This window comes from Dryas octopetala, chromosome 1, assembly GCF_963921425.1.
Source record: "Dryas octopetala chromosome 1, drDryOcto1.1, whole genome shotgun sequence".
Lineage (NCBI taxonomy): Eukaryota > Viridiplantae > Streptophyta > Magnoliopsida > Rosales > Rosaceae > Dryas > Dryas octopetala.
Window position 1 is genome coordinate 7,576,263 of NC_141366.1, and position 25,036 is coordinate 7,601,298.

The 25,036-nt window shown below is 37.9% G+C and overlaps 4 protein-coding genes across 4 annotated transcripts; 1 reads left to right on the forward strand and 3 right to left on the reverse strand.

The window, feature by feature from the left end:
* The first annotated feature begins 1,430 nt into the window (after positions 1 to 1,430).
* On the forward strand, positions 1,431 to 5,080 carry DRT111 (D111/G-patch domain-containing protein). Its single transcript, XM_086254279.1, has 2 exons — positions 1,431 to 2,525; positions 4,420 to 5,080. The coding sequence occupies exons 1-2, from the start codon at positions 1,686 to 1,688 to the stop codon at positions 4,714 to 4,716; spliced, it is 1,137 nt and encodes a 378-aa protein (XP_086110405.1). The 5' UTR covers positions 1,431 to 1,685; the 3' UTR covers positions 4,717 to 5,080.
* A 195-nt stretch (positions 5,081 to 5,275) lies between these two features.
* LOC147297219 (uncharacterized) lies at positions 5,276 to 6,353 on the reverse strand. The gene is made up of 2 exons (XM_086254289.1): positions 5,642 to 6,353; positions 5,276 to 5,552 (listed from the first exon to the last, which is right to left on the reverse strand). The coding sequence occupies exons 1-2, from the start codon at positions 5,867 to 5,869 to the stop codon at positions 5,313 to 5,315; spliced, it is 468 nt and encodes a 155-aa protein (XP_086110415.1). The 5' UTR covers positions 5,870 to 6,353; the 3' UTR covers positions 5,276 to 5,312.
* A 355-nt stretch (positions 6,354 to 6,708) lies between these two features.
* Positions 6,709 to 8,951, reverse strand: LOC147297220 (kxDL motif protein). The gene is made up of 3 exons (XM_086228706.1): positions 8,768 to 8,951; positions 7,637 to 7,789; positions 6,709 to 6,942 (listed from the first exon to the last, which is right to left on the reverse strand). Exons 1-3 carry the CDS (start codon positions 8,884 to 8,886, stop codon positions 6,840 to 6,842), a joined length of 375 nt encoding a protein of 124 aa, XP_086084832.1. The 5' UTR covers positions 8,887 to 8,951; the 3' UTR covers positions 6,709 to 6,839.
* A 6,487-nt stretch (positions 8,952 to 15,438) lies between these two features.
* On the reverse strand, positions 15,439 to 22,634 carry LOC147297221 (homeobox-leucine zipper protein HOX32-like). Its single transcript, XM_086255952.1, has 18 exons — positions 22,023 to 22,634; positions 20,400 to 20,559; positions 20,020 to 20,135; positions 19,841 to 19,931; positions 19,624 to 19,719; positions 19,414 to 19,527; positions 19,221 to 19,304; positions 18,664 to 18,819; positions 18,510 to 18,584; positions 18,317 to 18,423; positions 17,888 to 18,077; positions 17,536 to 17,724; positions 17,359 to 17,439; positions 17,109 to 17,243; positions 16,686 to 17,011; positions 16,495 to 16,606; positions 16,248 to 16,397; positions 15,439 to 15,942 (listed from the first exon to the last, which is right to left on the reverse strand). Exons 1-18 carry the CDS (start codon positions 22,229 to 22,231, stop codon positions 15,796 to 15,798), a joined length of 2,538 nt encoding a protein of 845 aa, XP_086112078.1. The 5' UTR covers positions 22,232 to 22,634; the 3' UTR covers positions 15,439 to 15,795.
* Between the last annotated feature and the right edge of the window lie 2,402 nt (positions 22,635 to 25,036).

Sequence of the window (25,036 nt, forward strand, 5' to 3'; positions counted from 1 at the left end):
AAATAATTTTTTTTTATATTAAAATGCCTCTATAACTTAATATATAATACTATCAAAATACGAAAATCTTTTATGTGTAATTGATAAGTTGGCTGGTGTTTAATGGAATTGAATTAGTAATGCTATTATTGAAAATATTGTTGACATTGTAAAACTAATCATGAATGATTGGAGGCTTGGTAAAAATGTCATTTGGATAAGGATTTAAAATAATGATTTTGGATTTTAATAAAAAATTTGTTATTGGTATTGTCCTAACTTTTAGAAGTTAGTAAACCATGACCTCCAAAGGTTTGTTGTTTAATGAGGTTGAGAATTGGAGCTTATCATGTAATATTAATTAATAACTACATATACATACATGCCATAAAAACTATAGTAAAGAAAGTAGAATAGGAAAAAATATTTTGTACAATCGTAATACCGTCATGTAATATAATCAATTCATGTGTTATAATATAAGTGGACGAAAGATTTATATTTGTAAACAATAATCAATCTATGTGTAATAATATAAGTGATCGTATTACGATTATACTTAATAATTTCTCAAAAAATTAAGGTAAGAAAAAAAGTGCATGGCTGAATAAAATAAAAGTGGAGTAATAGTAATTATTATAATAACATTGACTTTTAAATTAATTACTAAAATTGTTTAAGTAAGGGCATAATTTTGTTCTTTTGAACAAAAGTAAGGGCATAATTAATATATCTCTTAATTAATATATCTCTATATAATGATTATCTTGTTTTATTTATTGCTTCCACGTAGATAACGATTAGAAACTAAAAGTCAAGTGCATAAATTATATTGATAAATGGATTCATGTATGCCAAAGATCATCTAAGTTTAATAGATGATATTTAATCTCTCTTTAATTAAAATTATATGCTGAGCATTTGGACTTTGACCTCATGTATTTGCATGCTTGATGCAAATACTCTTTTATTTTATATTTATTTCCTTTCTTATTAATTAATGCCTGTATTAATAAGACTAATTCATATGTGAAAAATATACCAAAGAAAAGCTTTTATTTCAATAATTTTTTTTTTGTTTCGATGTTTCAAGAAATAAAATTGAAATAAAAAATTAGGACTGAGTTAACACTTCAATAAAAATAAGTTCTCTTATTAATTACAACATATTACAATGGAGATAAATACATGATACCCATACAACTATATGAATATGAATTAAAAATAAAATGACCCTAAATATGGATATTAGTGAGTTATTCCTTGTACTTAATACGAATTTTCCACTATTTTCGTGTGAATAATTAGGATGAAACAGTTCGATGAAAAAACGAAAACGAAAAAGAAAGAGAAATGTGGGGTTAAAAGTGAAAAACCAAAAACAAACCTTTACCGAATGAACAGTAACTGTAACTGTAGGAATCACCTGCCAATAAAATACTGGCTCACCGTTGTTTTGCTGAAGAAGACGAGAAGCAGAGGCCGAGTGATTAGCTGGACAGCCTGCACATTACTTGCTCCTGTATTTGGCCCTCTCAGAATTCCGATCAATCTCTAAGCACACCCCAAAACCCTAATCTCACAATTTCCACAAAAACCCCAAATCTCTATCAGGACCCCCCAAATTCACATCAATCCATAAGCTTGCATTCGTTCTAGGATTTTCGGAGCTCTGTAACTGCAAAAGAGGAGTGCGTAGTGTCAAAATGCTAGGTGGGTTGTACGGAGACCTCCCTCCACCCTCTTCGGCCGACGAAGAGAAACCCAGCAACACCACGGTGTGGTCGAGCAGCACCAAAATGGCGCCGCAGACCCTCCGCAAACCCTCATCGGTTTTCGCGCCGCCGCAGACGGTTCTCAAAGCACAGAACAAGCCCAAACCGTCCGTTTCGGCCCAGCCGAAGGCTACAGCGTCACCGGAGGTTGCACCGTCGCCCTCGCTGATGCTCGATGACGTGGCGCAACCTGCGCTGGTGGGCGTCACGTCCACGGTGCTGGAGGAGTATGATCCGGCGAGGCCGAACGACTACGACGAGTACAAGAGGGAGAGAAAGAAGAAGGCAATGGAGGCCGAGATGAGAAGAGAGCTCGAAAGGAGGCGGCAGGAGGAGGAGGAGAAGGAGAGGAGGGAGAGGGAGGAGAGAGAAAGAGAGAGGGATTTCGGAGGCGATTCGCGGTTGAACATTTCGGGTGAGGAAGCGTGGAGGAGGCGTGCAGCGATGAGCGGGGCAGTTCCGATTCCGCGGTCGCCCTCTCCGCCGAGTAATGCGGACGGTTTTACTATTGGGAAGTCGGAGAGTGGCGGGTTGGGGGTAGGGGCTGGCGGCCAAATGACTGCGGCGCAAAGAATGATGGCGAGGATGGGGTGGAAGGAGGGGCAAGGGCTTGGGAAGCAGGAGCAGGGGATTACCACTCCCTTGATGGCCAAGAAAACGGATAGGCGAGCCGGGGTGATTGTGAATGCCAGTGAAACAAAGCCGGATAAGAAGGTGAAGAGTGTCAGCCTTAACGGGCCACCAACTCGGGTTTTGCTGCTTAGGAACATGGTATGCATATGCTTGATTTTATGATACTTATTGATGCTTTGTGCTTGTTAATGGAGTGTGGTGTATGGATACTGCTTGAATGTTCACTCATTCTGTTTTGTGCTTTGAGTGGTATTGCAACAAATATATGATTTACAATAATTTAAATTCGATGTGGATCTTGTTATGCATGAAGTATATGAACTAGTAATATGCCTATTTCAAAAGCTACTTTGCAGAAACAAACTCTTACAAGTGCTAACTAGAGGAAATTGCAATGGTTCATTTATGTATGATGTTTTGAGCATGTCCTACTCCTGTATATTGCATGGAAAGTTTAATGTTTCCTTTATTCAAGCTGTAATTGGAAGTGCAAACCAATCTGCTCCTTTGCTTTTAGGTTGAGATCTTCCCTTCTGCCTTTGGCATCAGATACATTTGGGTTATAGCCAGAGTATCACCATTCATGTTACCCTTACTGCACAGAAAGTACATTTAGAGAATTGCATGCTTCTATGTGATTTGTAGGTTGCAAAAAGTCTACCCTGGTTGGAGTTGTTAGTATTAGACTAGCAGTTAAGTGAACAAAATATTATAAGATACAAGTAATACTTGGACGAACTAAAGTTCAATGCTGCTATTGTGAATTGAATGTTCCGTATTCTGAGAATGTGTTTGTTCCTTTAAATGATCATTATGAACTCATATTCCCTAAAACTATGCCTTAAATATCTCATGTTGAAGCTTGTATTTGCTGGATAAGATATGGGACGAAGAAGGCCCATTTATATCCAATATGTACAATTACGATAGAAATAACTTACCATCGGTCCTTGTAGCAAGATGTAATATCTCTCACTTCTAGGCTTTGGGTTCAACTTTTAATGAAGCAAGTAGTCAAACCCCCCAGAGTGGAAGGGGGTTTAGGGGTAGCAAGTAGTCAAACTCCCAAGAGTGGAGAGGGGTTTAGGGGTAGCAAGTGGTCAAACCCCCAAGAGTGGAGAGGGGTTTAAGGGTAGGGAAAGGATCTCTTTTTTGTGTGGCGTAGCCGTTGAACCTTTTTGATTGGACTAGCCATTTGACTGTAGTAAAAGAACAAAGAAACTTAGGCTAAGTTTCTTATATTTACCTTCCTAGACGCATCCTAAAATATAACTCAGTCACCCCAAACATAACACTTAACTTCCAACATCCATTCTGTCTTCTCTCCTCTCTCTCTTTCTCTCTTCCCCCCCAAAAAAAAAATGTTATATACAAATCTAGCCATGAAACCCCTATCAGCTGAACATGTTCTTTGTCTGTATGTGAAAGTGCAACGATATTATGAAAGAAACAACTTGTTAGTGTCTGGCACAAAGTCCATGGGTATTTATGGCAGATGGCTAACAAACACACATTTAGATTTAGTGTCTGGTCAACAAGGGCTGAACCTCCTTGATATGATCAACCCTAGTTGAAACAGAGCCTAAATCCACACTCTAAATTTCTTTATAAACTACACCATACTCGCTGAAAACTCACTAAAAATTTCACAAAATCAACTACCAAACATGAACAAAATGTGGTGCGGTAAAAAAATAAGGATGGGTGGTGGCACTAGGCACACAGTCTGAAAACTAGTTGATTGGTGGAAACAAACTTAAACAGTTACTATTTAACGTGAAAGACTGTTCTTTGAGATAATTTTAAAATTACATTAATTTTCAGTTAATGTCAATAAATTTCCTTTTACAACATGAATTCAACCAATATTACATGCATAAATATGATATAAAAGTAACCAAACCTGTGACTCTTTTGAGAATTGAGATGTATACCTTGTTTTAGGCTACAGGGTAATAAATAATGATTTTTGCTTGTGTAATGTGTTTCTTTATAAAAGAAAATGAGCAGCTGATATGCTTTGTTCTTGAAGGTGGGCCCTGGCGAGGTCGATGATGAGTTAGAGGATGAAGTAGCATCAGAGTGCGCAAAGTATGGGACTGTGACCCGGGTGCTTATATTTGAGATAACAGAGCCAAATTTCCCTGTCAATGAGGCAGTAAGAATCTTTGTGCAGTTTGAGAGATCCGAAGAAACGACTAAAGCATTGGTTGACCTCGACGGTCGATTCTTTGGAGGTAGAGTGGTCCGTGCCTCATTTTATGATGAGGAGAGGTTCGGCAACAATGAGTTGGCTCCAGTGCCAGGAGAAATCCCGGGTTACGTTTGAGTTACAGAGTCAGTCTCAGATGCTGCATGCAAGTTAATTTTCCCTCATTTGTAGAGTTACTGAGATGAGTAGACTTGGATTTCACATTGACTGAATTATGTGAGTAACTAATGCTAGTAGTAGTGGCATTCAAACTTGGAGTGGCTTTACTCTGTGGTTGGGTCAAGCTGCTATAACTATAACTGTTACTGTAAGAAATGGTAGTTGAATTGCATGAGGTGAGGGAATTCTTACAACCACATAAAAGAGCTGAAATGCTTTGATCAATTTTGAGTATCAAATTTGAGTTAGTTATTAGCCTCTACTCTCTTAATGCGTTTGTAATTGGATAGTGCCTTTTCAAAGGAAATAAGGGCTTGATGCATTTGTAAAGCAGTATTCATGTGTTAGAACAAAAATTGATTTCCCAAAATAGGTTCTTTTCTTTCACCAATATGAAACTTAATATTCCACACACACCCTCTAATCTTCAGGCTGCATCCACTAAATGAGATGAACAAACTATATTTTGTAAATTTCTACATAAATTTTCATATTTGTGATTCTGTTATAACTATTATCTAAAAGCTTGCAAATTGTACGGTGATCGAGTTTCTCTAAGGGCGGTGCGGAGGCGAAGCATCGGGCGTGGTGTGGTTGGATGCCCTGGCTTCCTGCATGTGGTGGCTGAGACCACCGTACAGGGACGATGAGTAGACGTTCATACTGCTGCTGCAGCTCCTGCAGCTGTTGCTGTTGAATGCAGGGAGTCGACTTGGTGAGGCTGTGGTCGAACACTCGCCACCACACGTGGCACTTGCTTTGGGGCCCCCACAAACCGGACAGCTATTTAAAACCTTCTCTTACACACAAAGAAAACAAATAAATAAATAAGTACAAATTAAATGTAGGAAAGGAAAGGAAAGGAAAGGAAAAGAGTAGGTACATTGGGGCGGTAGGTGGTGCCATCGGGTTCAACCAGAAAGCCAGCTTCCTTGGCGAGATGGCGGAGGACCTCGTTGATGTCGGAGCGTGGAGAGAGGCGGTAGCCGCCGTGCTTGCGCAAACCGTGGAAGATTTTGGTGGTGATGGCTCTCCTCTGCCTCTCCCTCATCTTCGTCTTCTCTTTCTCGCTCTCGCTCCTTCCACTCCCACTCCCACCTGTTCCCGCCATTGCGCTCTACTGCTACTACTGCCGCACAGCACTGCTCTGTGCTCTCTCAACTCTCAGCTTTTTTAATTCAGATTTTTGTAGACTCAAGCGGGGAAAATCGGAGGGGTGGGAGAGAGCCACGCGGGTTGGATTGGATGGTGGTGAATTGGTCATGCTTCTGCAATCTGCATGCACTATGTAAGTCTTCTCTTTTTGCATGACAGGCCGTGACAGAGAGTCACAATTGCATGTTTCGGTTTCACGCATAGAGAGAGGGGGTTGGGGGTGTCAGTGTCACGCGCCTTCTGAGAGAGTTTCATAACGACACAAATGGCGGCGGCGAATGGCCTTCCATTTTTCATGTTAGTGACAAAAGGCTTAAAAGCTTTCTGAATTTAGACACAATGCAAAGCAAACGCCATTGATTTTTCAAGTCTCTCCCCCACAAAATATCAAATTGTTTTTGTTCTGTACGTAAAATATAAGTTGTTTATAGAAAGAGGATTTTATTATTATTATTATTATTATTATTATTTATAGGGAGAAAGAGTTGAACTATTTCTTGTGTACATACTCCATGCTATGATCGTAACTTGTATGGTTGTATCTTGTGTATGTATAATGTGTGAATTATATATTACTCTTTATGATAATAATTTCACCTCTGAAATAATGTTATATCATCTATACTATTATATAAAACGAAGAGAACATTTCTTCTCAGCATGAAAAATGCATATATATAATATATTAGCATGGATATTGGAACAGTTGGATTGCAAGATTTTAAATTAAATACTACAGGTTTGGAATTCCATCACAGCCTTTTAACTGGTAGGAAAACGACATCATAAACTGACTGACTGGGGAAAAAGAATACTTTCGAACATAAATTATATGCTTAAACATTGATAAGAAACAGAGAAAAAAGAGAAGAATCCAGAACTTGGACATGTTCTTTCAAGAGGTCATGAATAAACAGTGTCTAGTGTTACAGAGGAATTTCAAGGTCTGGTCTTTGGTCAAGTACTTCTTGTTTCGATTCATCCGGAAATGCATCTGGATAGGTAGCCAAAATTCTTGACTTCATGCTCCTGTTATCATATTACCAAAATGTATCAAAGTCTCAGTTCCAAGTATTCAAATATAACATTAGAATTCAACTATATTGGAGGTAAACATATTAAGCGTAAAAGATGCAACTTCCTAGTCATCAGTATAGTTTCAATACGCATCAACTGGAAGTTGACATAAAATTGCATCAATTGGAAGTTAAGACATGCCAAATTAATAACTGGACCCTGATAGCTAACTTTTCCAGAAATGGAGGTAAAAGAAAAGCTTTCTTAAATTATCATGTTGTTTTAGCCAAACAAGTTGTCACACAATGATTGTTATGGTATCTAATATGGTTTCTAGTCAGAGGGTTATACATATGCATGTGAATACCAAACATGCAGAGAATTATTGGGGACAAGTGTAGATATTCAAAGCTTATCCATCGTATACGAATCAAAGAACAAAGCTTATCCTTGATACTAAACTTGACCCCATTGAACTTGCAATACATTAGGATGAGTACAAGCTAAATCATTTTGTTTAATCGGTGTGAACTCTGTAAATACACTATAAATTTAATTAATTATGTCAAATGGAATCTTCAGATTAATTACCATCCAAAGGCAAGAACCAGAAACAGTGTACTCAGATAGCATCACAGAAATGGCAAAAGATTCTGTGAGCACTTAAAATAATCCCAAGAGAACCAAAAGAAAGCAATGATCGTACCTTAACTTCTGAAATATGTATTCAACATCGGACTTCATAGACCTTAAGAGGCGTGTGTTTCTAGAGATATCTCCAGAAACCTCAGCAAAGCAGTGTTCTGAAAACTCATTAAAATGTGACAGGACTGCATTGCCATCTTGCAACCTCCCCAATCTGCCAATTACAAAGGGGGGAAAATGCGTAGCAGAAATCAAATGCTAAGCAAGTAAGCAACCAACACCAACAACAACAAAAACAAGAGAGGAACCATGAAGGCATGAAACATGCAATACTAAAAGTATAACCAGTTCAATATCCATTCGGTATAAACTGCCAGCGGAACTCTGACATAACACACTGTGTTAATGCAATTTCTGTTGTGGTAGAAAATATAGGACACATTTATGCATATAAACATGCAAATGGAAAAAATAAAAATTTTAACAATAATACTTCAAAGCTTCCCACTATATGGTGTCCCCCTGAGAAAGCATGAAATCATTACAAAAGTCAATCTTTGGGAGTTTTCTTACATCTAGGTTTCACCAATTTATAACCATATATTCAGTGAAAACACACCTAGCATCAAAAGCATTATACACTACAAAAGTTCAACAACACATTCGAATTGCCAAAGCTATCCAAATGCCTACCCTCTACATCCACAATTCAAGTGTCCATGCAACTTAGCATGCTGCACAGTCACTTCCCTCATTGTTTGATCCCCACTTCTCTTTTTCTCCAATATAACATTTTCCCACTGTACCTATACCAATAAATTGCTTTACCAAACATTGCCAAAGCATCAGAACAAAACAGAAGGACTCGACCCAATTCAATGGATGACTAAGTGGGGTATTTTTTTTCCCCATTAAACTGTAAACAGAATGATTCCCATGATTTCATTTCTTCATAGTGTAATAAATTCCTAGAAACAGCTCTTCCAAACCCCAAATACTAATCAAGTTTCTTCCTCTCTTTCGACTCTTCAACAGCGTTTTACAAACACCCAATTAGGAAATATAACAAAATGGAATTATAGCAAACATGAGAAAATTTCTTCCTACAATAACAGAAAACATTTGAAAAAATAAATAAATAATAGTAAACAATGATTAAAAATAGCTCAGTCAGCAGAGATAGAGAGAGTACATGAGGTGCTGCAATTGTTTGAGGGAATCCAAATCCTGAGCGTCGATTAGGGTTTTGAATTCACGTGATACCTCTTCTGATGCTGCCCTTATCGCTTCCTTCTCCCTCTGCTCCATCATCTACTACTGGTACTCTTCTCTTTTGCTCTTCTACTCATCGCCTCATCGGAGAGAGAGAGAGAGAGAGGGAGAGAGAGGGATTTTGGGCTTATATAACTAATGGCCCATTACGGTGAATCGGCCCTACTTTTTATCTTTTGGGTTTGAAAGATGGGCTCACAATCAACATAAGCTCGGCCAATCTAGGCCCATAAAAGTCAAACAAGCCAACCAACGAAGAATTCGAAGTGTAATTATTGGGTTGGTCCATGAGAACATATTCAGGCCCAAGAGAAATTGGCGTTTCTCTTGGACCTTTGGGCCTCCACAAAAAAAGGAAGTGTTGGGTTGAAGTCCCCATCATACCATGAAATAACACTTCTAATTCACAAATTAGACCCAATAGCTACTTACCCATTCCAAATGTGCAGGTGCACGTGGGAATTTTACTACCACTTGGTGATGGTAAGGAACATAACTTAAAAAGTGGCCAAAAATAAAAAGGAACATAACTTAAAAGAAAAGAAATTTGTAATATAAGTCTCTTTTAAAAAAAAAAAACACATTTGTTAAAGTAGAGAACTATTTAAATTAGACTAAAGTTTTTGTGACACGTCTTTAATAGGGGTGGAATCCACTAGTACTAAAATGGTGATCCCGTGAGCCCTTAGATTAATCAAAAGGTACTTGATTTGTCAATTTTATGTATAAGTTATTGAGTAATAAAATTGGCATGGTGAAGTTAAATATGTATCATTGAAGTAATTAAAGGCTCTTATAAAACAGTGCATCACAATCTCTCATAATTAGATCATCATATTAGCCATTATGCCAAAATGGTAAATCTAACATTACTCCTACAAAAATCAATATAGCCCAATATTTTTTTAAGCACCTTAAAATTTATGAAATATATTCATTATTTCCAAACACAACATTGAAATTTATTGGGTAACACCGTAACATGCATTTTTCAATTCAAAACTCTCAAGTGTGAACCCAAAAATTCAGACTTTCTTTAGTCCAACACTAAGCCCTATGATCAAAGGGAAACAATCATGAATCCAACACCAAATATTTCCCAAAATCTACCCTGCAAAACCCTTAACATCCACGATATCCCATTCCCCTTCAAACAAACAAAAAAATTGCCATAACCCCTAGAAAACCATCATACCCTTCTCTGTCTCCATCTTCCACCAAAACAGCAAACTCCCTCTCACAGTCCCCCAAAACCCTAATCCTCCAAAACCCATTTCACAAAACAAGTAAACTACAACCCCACCAGTCAAACCAAACTCTAACCACAAAATTAAAACACCCTGAAAGTCTCAGATCATCATATATAGTCTATGATCTGTCTCTCCCACCCTACAAAATCTTTAAAAACCCTACGTACAGATTTATAAAGATCTTCCTTTCTTCCACAGTCAGACAATTAAGCAAACCCAAACCCAAGGTACCATAAAGAAAAAAGAACCAAACTCCAGCTAGGGTTTTTTGTTAATTAATTAACTCTATAGGTGGCTAGCTAGGGTTTTTGAAAAGCTAGAGATCTTTGCACTTTAATACTCTCCAATTGAGCTGATCTTTTTTGTTGTTGGAGAAACAAACAGTGTCATAAAAAGGATTCAAAGGCACGCTTATGCTGAAAGTCTGAATCTACTCACCTGAGAAAAGCCCTCATTATTTTAAACAAGAGAGAGAAAGCATGAGAGAGAGAGAGATTAATATACTATTGACAAAAGTGGAAAGGTACGGTGGGTGTCTCCACGCGGGAACAGATGCTTTAATTTACTCTGCACCAAAAGAAAGAGAGATCATATCATAAATATACGTACCCATTAATTATTTATTTACTATGTACGTAAATCGGTAAATGGATTTAAATATCAATCAAAATTAATTAATTGGAGCTAGCCATATAAGCATGCACGACACTCGAAATGACAGTACTGCCTTTCGCACTCACCTTTAAAAGGCCTCGAATTTCAAACGCTGAAAAGGTAATTAAAAAGAGATGGAGGAGGCTTCAGGGGGCAGGGGCCCCGACCCATGTAACTGTTTTCGAATATGCCCATGAAAGCGTGAACATCATCATCATCATGTATGTGCATGCATGTTCCACATGAATGCATGATATCATTGTTGGACATAGTGAGTATACGGTGGAGTTTGTATACTTTCAATGGCATGGGTTTTAAATATGTGATGTAAACTTAAAATTGAAAGGGGTTTTTTGACAAAATATCCCTTTTGTACATGTTTATTATAAATTTTTTTTCTTTTGTGTAGAAAAACAAAAAAAGAAACTCTTATGTTTTTGGATTTATACGATAAAGATCATGTCATTGTCCATATGAGATCAAGTAGAACCCAAGTTGAAATCTTGTTCATATCACAAAAAAAAAACATCAAATCAATAAATTAATTGGTTTGATACTTAATTTGATGTTATATAATTACAACCCATATCTATAATCTATTATCTATTTATGGGTAATTTGTCATTAATATAGCGTTCACATATTTTGTTGTTGGGCAGCTTGATGGAATAGACGTTGTTGATGGACATGACAAGAGGGCAAGCAGTTCAAATTTTGCAATCCAGTCCAGATATAAAGAAACAAAGGCAGAGGCTTTAATTGGAAGCTAGGTTGGCAGCTATAGCTAGGTAGCGTGGTGTGTCATGTCATATGTGTGGTAAGCAAAGCAGTTTACAGCTTACAGTAGCAAGCAACCAAACACGTATTAGGATTAAATAAGGGGGTAGGGTAGCATATATAGGAACATAGGATAGCATAGTATATACTACTGGCAAAGCAATATTTGCATTTGCATAGGCGCATAGCAGACCAGGCACAGCAAAGGCTGAGCAAGAGCGAGATGGGCATGGGTTTTGTTTGGGCACAGCTTTTGAAGACCCCAATGTGGGTGCTCAGAATATGATGGTGACATGGCTGTTGTGGAATGGGAAATGTGTCGCCATCTCTCTTGACTACTTTGTAAGCCCTTATGTAGTTATGTGGCTATCGCTCTCTCTCCAGTCTCAGACTCTGAGACTTAGATTCTTTTTGGGTCCACACATCTCAATCCCCCAACAGAAATAACGATTCTCGTCCCTTCTTCAAATTCTGCAATTGCCCTTGGTTTGCTTTTAGGGCCAGCTTCAATTATTTTTTTCCATAACAAAAAGAGAAAAATGGGTTTAACAATATTCATTGGTTCTGATTCTTATGTGCCAATATAAATTAGTAAAATTTTGGGTTAATTACATATATATACCTCAACTATACACCAATCATCAGTTGGGTACCTCAGGTTTAAAAACTTTCATTACGGTACATCAACTTATGTTTTTTGTCAATTAAATACCTCCGTTAGTCTGACCGTTAGGAAGACCGTTAAATGCCTACGTGGCGCTGACGTGGCACACGCGGACCCCACCATTAAATATTAAAAAATAGCCATGTAAACCAAAAATAATAAAATATTAATAAAACTTTGAAAATGATATAAAATATTAAAAAATAATTGAATTTAAAAAAAACAAAAAACAAAAGCCCAGAATCCCCACCGCCTCCCCCCGCCTCCCCCCGCCTCCCCTGCACAACCAGAAAAACATCTCCATCATTATACAGATCACAGATCCCTCAATCAAATCCCCAGTTGTTTTTTTTTTTCTTCTACTACTCTCATCATCATCATCATCTTCATCCACCCTTAACCACCAAAATCAAAGCCCAGACCCCCTGCACCTGCCCCCAGCCACCCCTCCTCCCCACACTCATCAATAACACGCCTCAAAGGTACGCCGCCGTCGTCGCTTAGAAGGGCAAGACCCACCACTGGATCAAATTTGGGTTGCTCTGCATTTTCTTTTCTTGTTTCAAATCTGGGTTTTCAAATCTGCATTTTCTTTTCTTGTTTCTTTTCTCTCTCATCTCTCTCTGCCTCTCCTCTTTCTCTCAACCCTGAAACCCACCAGCCCCAGCACCACCGAATCCCATCTCCCCCAGCCCCGACTTGCCGCCCTCCCACCACAACCCAACCCCCAACCCCCAGCTCACCAAAACCCATCCCCTATATCCTCCCTCTCTCTACCGTACTTTCTCTCTCATCTCTCTTTGCCCCTCCTCTTTCTCTTAGCCCCGAAAACCACCAGCCCCACCATCACCGAATCCCATCTCCCCCATCCCCGACCTACTACCCTCCCACCAAAACCCAACCCCTAGCCCACCGAAACCCATCCCATGTATCCTCTCTCTCTGCCTTACTTTCTCTCTCATCTCCCTACCTCTCCTCTTTTTCTTAGCCCCGAAACCCACCAGCCCCACCAAGACCGAATCTCATCTCCCCCAGCCCCGACCTGCCGCCCTCCCACAATAACCCAACCCCAGCCCACCGAAACCCATTTGAGTTGTTTTTTTTTTGTTGCATATGTTCGATTGAGTTTTGGTTTTAATTTCAGGTGGTGCATATTTGTTGGTTTAGTTTCACATTCAGAAAAGCTTGCAGTGGTGAGTTTGCAAATTCATATTTGTGGGTTTTTGGTTCAATAGTTTATAATTGAGTTTAATGGGATTTTGGTTTTAATTTCAGGTTCCAATTTGTTGTGGGTACGTTAGTAGCATCTTTGTGAGAGGAAAGGAAGAGGCTGGGTTGGGCAGGATAGGGGCGGGCTGGGGTGAGGGGGTGCGATGGAGCTGGCTGGGGCTGGGTGGCAGAGGGAGGGGCGGGGATTGGTAGGGGAGGAAGGGTGAGGGAGGGGGCTGGGTAGGGAGGTGAAGTCGGGCCAGGGGGGGCGGGTTTTTTTTTTTTTTGTCTTTTTTTTTTCTATTTAATATAATTTTAATGGATTTTTTATTTTTTTATTAATTTTTGTACATGTGGCTATTTTTAAATGCCAAGTCAATATTTAATGGTGGGGTCCACGTATGCCACGTCAGCGCCAACTCAGTAGATAACGGTCAGACTAACGGTCAAACTAACGGAGGTATTTAATTGACAAAAAACATAAGTTGATGTACCATAATGAAAGTTTTTAAACCTGAGGTACCCAACTGATGATTGGTGTATAGTTAAAGTATATATATATATATATATATGTAATTAACCCTAAAATTTTTTATGCAACAAATATATATGTCATGAATTTTATTCAAGTGCGATCATTTGTACTGAACATTCGTACTGTGTGAACGATCACACATTCGTACTGTGTGAACGATCACACCTGATCCGGTCTATATATGTCATTAATTATATAATAATTTATATAACAGAGTATGTCTCATGAGATATCCTCACTCTCACGATAAAATGTCACCTACTGGGTGGATACATAAAACACATTGAAGACTAAATCGCAGAGAAGTGAGAACACAGTAAGAAAATCATTATTGGTTGCTACTTACTCAGTTACAAAATACCAAGCAATGCATGCATGATGCATCACCCCCCAATGGGATTTTAATTTTCTCACAGATGCAGCAAAAGCAAAAGTCAGAGGACCGGGCCAGCGATGACTTCACACTGTGCCACGTGGTACGGCCTGATGACATAGTAACAGAGTCACTCCACTCCACAGGGTCGGTAACAGAGAATCCATCAGGTGACGTGGGCTAGTTCATTTTTCTTGCAAGGATTTCAAATCCCATGAAACGTATGCCTCAGTCTCACTGTACATGGACTTGGAAATGGAGAAAAACCCATTTTGGTAGAATATGTTTTTTTTTTATATTTAGGTAATGCCTTTCTAGGGACTTGGGATGTGCCAAAAATGCAAAACATTTTCATTTCTAACAGAAAAAACAACAATAATTAAAGAAAGGTGGATGTTCTTCACGTGGGTTTTATTTTCTTTGAGCTTATAGCTAGTCATAATCAACCTTTTGTATACCCGTTGGATGTTTATCTAATTTGAGTTTTTTTTTGGCCATGATCAACTTTATATCTATTTTGAGTTTAATTGCCAGAAATGCCAAGATCAAATCTCGTTCTGATTTTGCATTCTCATCACTCATCACTCATCAGCATCTGCATTTTCATTTTAATTAATTTATTCAGAATATGAGAGAGAGAGAGAGAGAGAGAGAGAGAGAGAGAGAGAGAGAGATTTGCTTGGTTCCAAATCATTATGATTTCTCAAGGTTCATAGATTTAGCAGGGCCTTCATTTATTGTGACAGATACTGCAAGATAATTAGTAGCTCATTTTAGACTTTGCAGTAAGTAGAGGCAAGAATCTCTCTCTCCTTACATTGAACGCCTTAATGAAACTTTTGTCTGCCTATATATATAGACTGCAGACTGGGGTTAAATGAAAGTAAATGACTACTACTACTTGGAAAATGACTTGTCACTATTTCAGACTATAAGAGTTGTCCATTGGCTGATTTTGATCAGAGGGTAACAAAAACTTGGTCAAGATTCATTGAATGAAAAGAAAAAAAAAAAAAAAGGATTCTCACTATTGTTCAGCTCTGTTGAGTCCATTCTAACTTTAGCAGTACACGACTAACAGGACCACTGCCCATTTTTCCAACTCATGCAATTTCTGAGTGGTGTAAGGCTTTTTAGTATTTGACTTCAAAACATTTACTTTGTGATTATGACCTTTGAAAACCATTCAACAATCACCAGCAATGAATAGACCATAAGTGCCAATAACCCAACAAGAGTGGGATCCAGTGCTGCCATCCTACACTCCCAACACTAACCATTTTTGTTGAAATATCAAACCTTGATATGTTTAAGTAGGCTACATATCCATAATTCATTGAGCCAAAATATAAACATGCGTACTTAAAAAGGTCTCCATGGATTCTTGCTATTGACTACATGAACATCCGAATGTTTAAAGTACTCTTAAAAGCGACTACATAATAACTTAACAGACGGCTAAAGTTCTGGGAATCTATTATGACCATCACACAAAAGACCAGTTTATGAACATGAATGCCAGGCAATGATTGGAATCGTCATCGTTAACAACTTTCCATGCAACGGCCTGTTCGTAAGACACTGGCCTACCCATGCTGGAGGCACACATTCCTGCTGGCAGATATGCAAACCCCTAAAATTCGAAAAACCTTATTAGATCCCCAAAACAGGTGCCTTGTAGCCGTAATGAGCGAACACTTTAAAATAGGGAAAAAATTTATATCATATCACATCATAATTAGAGCCACCAAACGAATCCAAAGAATTATATGGTTTAGGATTTGGAACCAATTCACTTGCATAGCCAATTACAAGTCATGTTCATGTCATGTGTTTTTAAGCATTTCCATTGTTTAAACGTCTATGAATTTCATGTTTAATCCTTGCTGAACCCATCCCAAATCCAACTATTGAAATCTATAAGGTGATATTAATTACCTGTTGCATGATTTTGGAGAACTCTGAGCAGAGAATTTTCCGTCCAGATTCATCGAGAATCTTGTCTAGCATGATATCTTGGAGGGCCACAAGAGTAGTTTCAAGCATGTCAAGTCCAGCCTGGTTTGCAAAGGTGAACACTGGAGATGCCTGCAATAGATTTTCAACAAACGTATTGACTATGGACTATGCGTGTACTTTATTTAGGCTAAAAACCTAAAAGCCATAAAAGAAGAAAAGTAATTACATTAGTTTTCACAGAGCAGCACATGATTGCATCTGAATGGTGCCAAAGTTGTTTCAAAACAGCATCACCAGATGGGGAGTCAACTCGAAAGAGATCTCCCCCAGTATGGATCCTGAAAAATACCATGTCTTCAGTATTATGCAACTAAACAGGACCATTCATTGCTAACATATAACATTTTGAAGTCAAACCTGTAGCTTCGGCAAATCCACCGTGCCAAAGTATGAGCCTCAGGAGAACCAGGAAGGGGTTTTGGTGCCATTTGGGAGCTGAGCCGGGAAGGGGCAATAGCCATAGCCACCCTCTGAACAGAGCTTACAACACTACGCACATACTGGCGAGCCATAGCAGCCACATTGTCTCGCAGGTGGTTCTCAAAGGTAAATTGGAAGGCTATGGTCAGAACAGACCTAAGGTTGTAACTATTTGCATCAGCCTCATTAACTGGGCGAGCACCGCTGGTTCCCACTTCAAGTGTGGACGCCAAATCCAATGTGCGAGTTGCAGTAGGTCCATCCTGCAACAAAGAAAGAAGTAAAAGAAATCAGATATAATCACAGCACATGGATACAAGAAATACTGAGATGCTAGTAATATTGGAGACATCACTGAACTGTTTTGGGATCCAATGGTATGACATGAAAACCAGATGGCAACAAAGGAGCATCATCAGCAAACGATTCATCAATAGGTGCAAAGACAAGCTGAGCACAGGCACCAACTGCATTTTCATCAACCCCACTGCACAACTGCCTCAGCATAATATAGGAAAATTATATTAACAGAATATCCACACTGATGATAAAAGAATTGAAAATTTTAAATCGATGAATCCATTTAATATACAAAAATCAGTATACAAACCTGTAATAAGTACATATCCCGAGCCAAAGCAACATCTTCAGGAGAGAAAGCATGACCCTCAAGCCGAACCACCTCTAAGAACTACATGAGTGATAAGCATAAATTTTACAACTACATAAAACGTGGTAAACATGAAGTGATTAAAATGAGTTTTGATAGGATGGCAAAGTGGGTTACCTCCTCATTCTCAACAGTGTGTGCAAGAGGTAAAATAACTTGGCTGCTCGGGAAGCCACCTGGCCTTGCACAAGGAACTGCATAAGGGCTAGCTTTAAGACATGCAGCAGAGTATGCATCAACACCATAGTCCGCCCACTCTGAACGGTGCTCCCTCAGAAAACGAACAAGCAAAGCAGGGGGAACACTCTGCATACCCCCAATGAACAGTCAACAGTTGACGATCCACGCAACCAGACAAAAAAAATTAATGCACAGGTCATACATAGCTAATTTAAAAATAGTACTGAAAAAAAGAGAGTAATACATTAAATTGATATTATTCACATTCCAATATTTAGTAGGGAATTACCTGCAGAAGCATCGATGCCTTGGCACACAGCACCCCTCCTCCAAAAGTTGAGAAAATAGATGCGTTATACTGAGAACCAAGAAATTTGTTTGGGGATGAGTTTACGGCAATGGTCACATCCTCCACACCATCACTACTCATAAGTGACCAACTGTCGTCCGCAAACCCATTAACAGCATCGTTAAACCCTCTGAAACCCAAATTCCAAAAAGGCTTAGCAAATGAAGAACATATTTATCCAATGGCAAAGTTTACTTATCCACTTTAGATTGAAACATTCATATATAAGTGAATAAAAGAAATCAAGTGAGGGGACAGGCAAATCAAAATATTCCAACTGGCTGTTCAGTCCATGTTGTCATGGTCCATCACACTGTGATGTAACTGTATGATTCAGCCACCCTTTGAATAGGTTTTTAGATGGCTTACCTGCACAGTCTCTGACTAAATGTCCTCAGAACAGCAGGCTGGCGACCCCCACCATGCTGGATTTCTCCACTATTCTCTTGAGCTATCTGCCGTATATGTCGCAGGGCCTGCATAATAAAATTATAAAGATAAGATGTGAAGGAAAGCAATGTTAGACTAGAACATAGAATAAAATTTAGGCAGTAGTTCTTACAGAAATAGTCATTTTCTGAGCAAGGATTTTGGATGATTCATAAAGTGACCTCAGAACTTCAGGGACGCTCCAGGCCTAACACAGAAAAGGTACTTAATAAGGCAATTCAATAAACTAAAGATTTAAGGAAGAACTGATAATCATAAATTCTCACATCTAGATCAACATGATCAACAATGTGAATGATGGAGCCACCACCCTCACATGGTCGGACAAGATACCCACTAGGAAGCATCTCAGCTCTTACAAAACTTGCAGATGGAGGCCCCGTTGGGCCACCAGTAGAAGAAGTCAACGACCTCTCGCATACCTGTAAATGTAATTTTGAGAACACAATCACATAAAAGAACTCTGAAGGTTTTGAACTGAGGCAACTAGTGTCAACTCATGCATCTAGAAGTATATCAACATGTTTGGCAATCAATTCTGTAATGAAACAAAGGTTAAAAAACCAAAAATTTGGAGGCTCTATAGTTATGTAACTAGAGTTCCACTCACTATTCTATAATTTCAAAAGAAGAAATATAGTTTATTTCCAAAAAAAAAATTTTACTATTTACACAAATGTTCATCCAAACATGAGATCCTAGTGAACTTCTTCACAATACATGGCGGTGTTTCAAATAGAAAACTGCAAATAATTTGTCTTCTTACAGCAAGCAGAGTTAGTATCACATCATAGGATAACAAAGGAATCACTTATTGAATTACCACAAGACTGCCATCTTCCAAACTTGTAGTATATCTTAGGGTCCAAAAGTCGCGTGCCGCAGCCAATGTTGTGGGTGCATAAGTCTGGTAGAGATAAAATTATAGATTAAGAAAATAAAACAATATACATTAAGTGATAAAACTAGATGCCTTGATACGCAGGGACAGAGCACCAATTCACTAAACAGCGAACCTGCATGTACATGAGCTCAATTGTCCCACCATTTCCCGCAGGGATTAGACTCAATACATCAAGGCAACGACAATCGCGGAACCATGATGGACGATCTTTGAGGATTTCGGCGACCTTTAATGAAAGTCATCACACATTTAGACACAAAGTTGTTCAAGGGATAGAAATTTATACAAGAAATGGGAAGGGAGGATAGATGAAGATATGTACCTTTGTGGGCTCTAGGCTCACAAGACCGCAAGCTCGTGCTGCTACCCCACTGCAGTTGCGGGAAACAGCGACGATGCCAATAGAATCCGGACCAGGCTACAAATTATTGCTAGGCAAGTTACATTTCAAAGTGGATATAAAAGTAACAGATATTGTAAAATATAAACACATGCATATGCATATGTACACGCATACTTAATGCTTCAAGAGAAACTACCTTCATCCCAATCATCTGGACCCAGTCGACAGCAGTTCCAGTAGCCTTGGAAAGGAACTCTGCCAGGGTCTCCTCCGCTATTGCGAGAAGACTGATATAAAAAAATATAATGTAAATTAGTTTACTTAATCATAAACTAAATAGCTTAAATAATTGTCTCAATGACACAACTTACTTACCCAGCTGGGTTGTTAGCATCCCTTTGGGGATGCTGGGGTGTTGGGTTTTGCTGTTGTTGGTGCTGACCACTCATGACCACAGACTCACAGCTAGTGTCTGTGGTCGTTCCAGGTGCCTGCTTAGAATAACAAAAATATTTAGAAGATTTTCTGGAGCCACTTAAAAGAAACAGGTGAAAATTGAAAAATAAAAACAATCATGCACAGGTGCTAAATGCAAATAAAACAATATAAAAACGTACTTTCCAAACAAAATCATCAGAACGCAAAAATAACAAACAAAAATGTAAAACCATGACAAGCAGAAAGAGGTTCCTATGTGCAAGTAAGAAAACAAAGTCTGAGCAAATGAGGAATTTAATAAAGGTAAAGAGGATTACACTATGCAGTTGCGTTCGCATGAATCCATTCTCATAAACCAAATGAGAGACCTGCTTCTGTAAGCGGTCATTTTCTTCCATTAACAATTTATTCATTGCAGTCAGCTTTCTATTCACTGTCTGGAGTCGAGAAGATTCCTTCCTCTGCTTCTCCCGGCATCTATGCAAGTAAATTTTAAGGTCAGAGAATAGTTTTCCAGTTAATAGCTCAAAACAAGCGAATTATCATCAAAATTTAAGAATGCATCCCCATAAACTCAAGTGTACAAGCAAAAGGTGCGTCAGCCAAAACATCAAATGAAACCCAAACTCTAGTGTACGCTCTTTTCTTCCCTTTTTTTTTTGAGAAAAAAAAAAATCCAAACTCGACATGGCTCAATTGCTCAAACAATAAAAAAGGTTGGCACTTGGCTCAAAAGAATTATGGGAAAAGAAAGAAACCATTAACGAATTGTTTACTAATTTCTTTTGAGAATGGTAAGAGTGTAAGACAAAAATTAAAAGAGGAAAAGATAACATAAACTCAAAAAACGATGAAACATAAAAAGAACCACAAAATGGATAAAACTTAAAAGAATGCAAGAAAGTGAATTGAGATGTCATTATCCTTCATTAAAAGTCCAAACTACGAAAAAGCAGTTTTTACATTTGTATTCACCTTTCTGCTAAGATAAATATGAAAACCTAAAGAACCGTATGAAAGTTTCACTTTTAAAATTTCTGCCAGAAATACTAGGTTTATTTTAAAAAAAAAAAAGGAAAACGAAAAACGAAAAACACCCAGAAATCAAAAGGATGGTTCGCAGAGGAAACTAGTACAATAAAATAAAGATGGTCATCAAGAGTTATAATCAGCTGTCGTTATCTTTCATTTATTCTCAAAATGCAGGCGCACAGAACCCTTTTACATAAGAAGATTGTCATTTATCTAAAATCAAACAAAAGAAGACCACCGAAATAAATATAAAAAAGAGAGATAAGGAGCCAAATCCATATAAGGAAACAACATTTTTCTCGTAAAATAGGGGAAGAAAAATAAGGCAAAACCTCAACTGGGAAATGGGCATCCATGAACCCTTTTAAATTTGAAAAACAAAAAGAAAGACATAAGCTTGAAATTGCAGAGCAGATGGAAACAAACACAAATCAAGAAATAAAAGATGAAATGAGAAAGAACAATTTTTTCTTCTCTAAGAAACTCTGCTTTTGCAAAGACAGACAACGGTTAAAGAAGCAGCAGCATTTTTGAACAAACCCGCATTTCCACTTAAATTCTATACCACAGTAACGAACTTAGTATTTTGATTAAGAAAGTCCATTTTACAAAAACATTGCGAGTCAATGAAACAAAAGAAAAACACAGATCCTGAGATCCATCTATCAGACCAATATTGTAAAATCAAAGCAAAATGAGGGGGATAAAACAGAAAAATGAGCTCAATCAAAAAAGAGTTTTCAAACAAAATGACCAATGCCAGAATCGACAAGCAGTCAAACACCCATTTCCCAACTCCTAAAAATAAAAATAAAAATCCAAGTATTAAAAAAACAAGAGAGAGAAAGAGAGTGACTTGTGGATCAATGCTCTTTCCATTGAAAGAAATGCTTTTTATTTTTTTATACCTGCGGTTCTGGAACCAGACTTTGATCTGTTTTGGCTCAATGTTAGAGAGTATAGGACACTCTCTAATCAGCTGCTGCCTTCTCAAAGAGCTGGGCTTTGGGCATTCAGAATAGACTCTCTCCAAGGCATCAACCTGCTCAGGTGTGTACCTCACGTACTTGCTCGAATCCATTTGCTTGTTACTATTTGAAGGTGAATCTCTGTGCATAGCAATAGCAAGTGCTATGTGCTTATACAAAACCTCCCCACACACACAACAAAACTAAAGGAGAAAACAAGAAAATGAGAAAAAACCCAAATGAAAAATCTCCGAGGAGACAAGAAAACAAAGACCCAGGTAGTGTTTCGGAAGTTCTAAGGCTGGCCTTGTGCCCACTGGTTTGGCACAGCAACAAACAATGGGAATAAAAGCTTAGAAAGATGGTTGCTTTGGTTGTTGTTGGTATTGGTCTAGCTGTTCTTCGTCTTCTTCTTCTTTGTTGTTGTTGTTGTAGTTGGTCTCAGTGGGCAGGCTCTCTCCACCAAGAGAGCCTCCTCTCTCCTTCATCAGATGACTGTATCTGCCTCTCTATGAGTACTCTCTCTCTTCTTTCTCAAAAACCCAACTTGGAAAAGTCCCTTGCTTGCTCAACAGTGGTTTATTAAATCCTCAAAGGGGTGTCCTTGTTTGTGGTTTTTAGACTCCAATCTCGAGAATTTCTATTGGATAGATTTAAAAGAAAAATGGAAAAAAGGAAAAAACCACAGAAAGAGATAGCTAGGCAGAGCAAGAGAGAGAGAATGTGTGTCTTTCTTTGTTTGTGGGTTTGTATGTGACAGAGACAGCAAGCAGAAAAAACAAAGAGGCCAATGGCAAATGAAAGGGCAGGTGGCTAATCTACTGCTCTCTCTCTCTCTCTTCTCTGTTAAAGACTCTGTTTTTTTCTCTTTTCCCATTTTGTTTTGTATTTTCTTTCTTGGTTTTTTCTCCAAAAAAACAAATCTTTCTTCTTTTTCTCTTTTTTTTTTTGGATTAATTTCTTCTTTTTCTCTTATTCTCTATAACTGTGTGTGATGTGAAGTTGTGAACATTTGAAAACGAAAGAAAAAAAGGGAAAAGAATAAATTAAATGAGAAGGCAGCGGAGTGTGCTTTGTGAGCTTGCTACTGCCGACTGCTGATATGATATGATATGACCCTGCAGGCCGATACCGTGGGAGAGACCCAAAGCCTGACCACACCAAGCAAGAAAGAGACTCATTTTTGATATCTCGTTAATTGGTGATGTGATATTATACAAACAGATTTAATTAATGCTACAAACTTATATATTTTATTGATAAAAATAACTTTTCTTTTTTGCCACTAATAAAATGTATGTTTATATGTCAGACCATTGTCCTTCCAGTATTACTGCCAACTTAGTTCTACTTACATTAGTATTTCCATGCACTAAGAAAAATACTATGATCTATTAAATTTTATTTTTCTGATTAGTAATAACAAGAAAAATTTTCTCTATGCATATATATATGTATTATTATTCATTAATATACAATAAGAAGACTTGTGCATATTCGACCAAAAAAAAAAAGAAGACTTGTGCATGATTTTGCATGACCATGGTCGATGGTACTGTACACTTTTCTCTAAATATGGTAACAGTAGCCAGATGTATCTGTTTGGATGTATGTATAATGTGTATAATGTATGTATGTATGTATGTAGGCTTTTATGTATGACATAATGGATTTATGTGTGAGTGAGGGAGGGAGGGATGAGATCATGAGCAAGAAACTGTGGGCACAGTGGATGCATGGGAAGCGTGAAGACAGAGAAAATGGACAAAAGTACTGTAACGCTTTGAATTGCTGGGTATGGGTTTCGGTGCTGGGTGGGTTTGACCCGAACCCGGAATCCATTACCTTCCTGCTCCATTGAACAATTGATACACTAGGCTTGGGCTTTTAATTAACTAATTAAGAGGCAAGGAGTGAAAGCTGGACATACCCCCGGCCCAATCTTTAAAAAAAAATAAAATAAAATCTTAAGAAAAGAAAAAAGAAGAAAGAAATTGACCATTCATAGGCAAGTAAAATCTGATATAAAAAAATAAAAATAAAAATCACAGGCAAGTTGAATCTTAACCCATCCTCTAGTTGGTACATTGAATAAGCCCTAAACCTTAACAAACTTGATTCTAAGCAAGCCTAGCTTTCATTATCAACCTTTAATGGGTACGTTCTGATGCAAGCCATTGCTAATTTTTTTTAAATAAAATGGGTTTGGTACTTTTGGTTTCTTGCTGAAAAAGTGAGATGTGTAAGTATAAAACAAAGGGAGAAAAAAATCACAGAATGGACAAAAGGGGGGTAAAAATTGAAAGGGGTTGAGAAGATAATCTAACATAAACAATATCATGATCATATCACACTGTATTTGTTTGTAATACAAGTGGTGTTTGCTGACCTTGAATATATATATTTATTTATTTTACTTTAACCTCGAATTTATTAATAATAAACAAAATGGTCTTGGACGACCTGTTACTCTGTTAGTGGGGCGGTTAAGATTTACCTTATTTGTAATTTATAAGCGATAGTAATTCATCATAATTACAAGTACAATTAACTAGAAAAGACAGTAATTTGGTGCACCATTATTAAGTGGGACTTTATTGAAGAATAACAAGAAAAATGGGAATTAGCCACGCCTCATTTGCCCACATTATTAAGTGTTTAATTGTTTTTTTTTTTGTTTATTAATTTTATCAAAAGGAACACTTGAATTTTAAGCTTCAATGATGCCAGTGTATATAACAATCTAGCATCTAGTGACTAGTGACTAGTGTACTTTAGCTTAATTAAGAGGCCTAAGAACAAATCAGAACCACTGATTGAATTAAATATCAAGAAGTGGCAATGCAAGGCTTCACACATGCATGCATGCAACAAGAACAACTATTGCTCTTGATACACATTATTTATAAAAACCTAGCTAGTACTATTATATATGGGTCATATTTAATCGTACC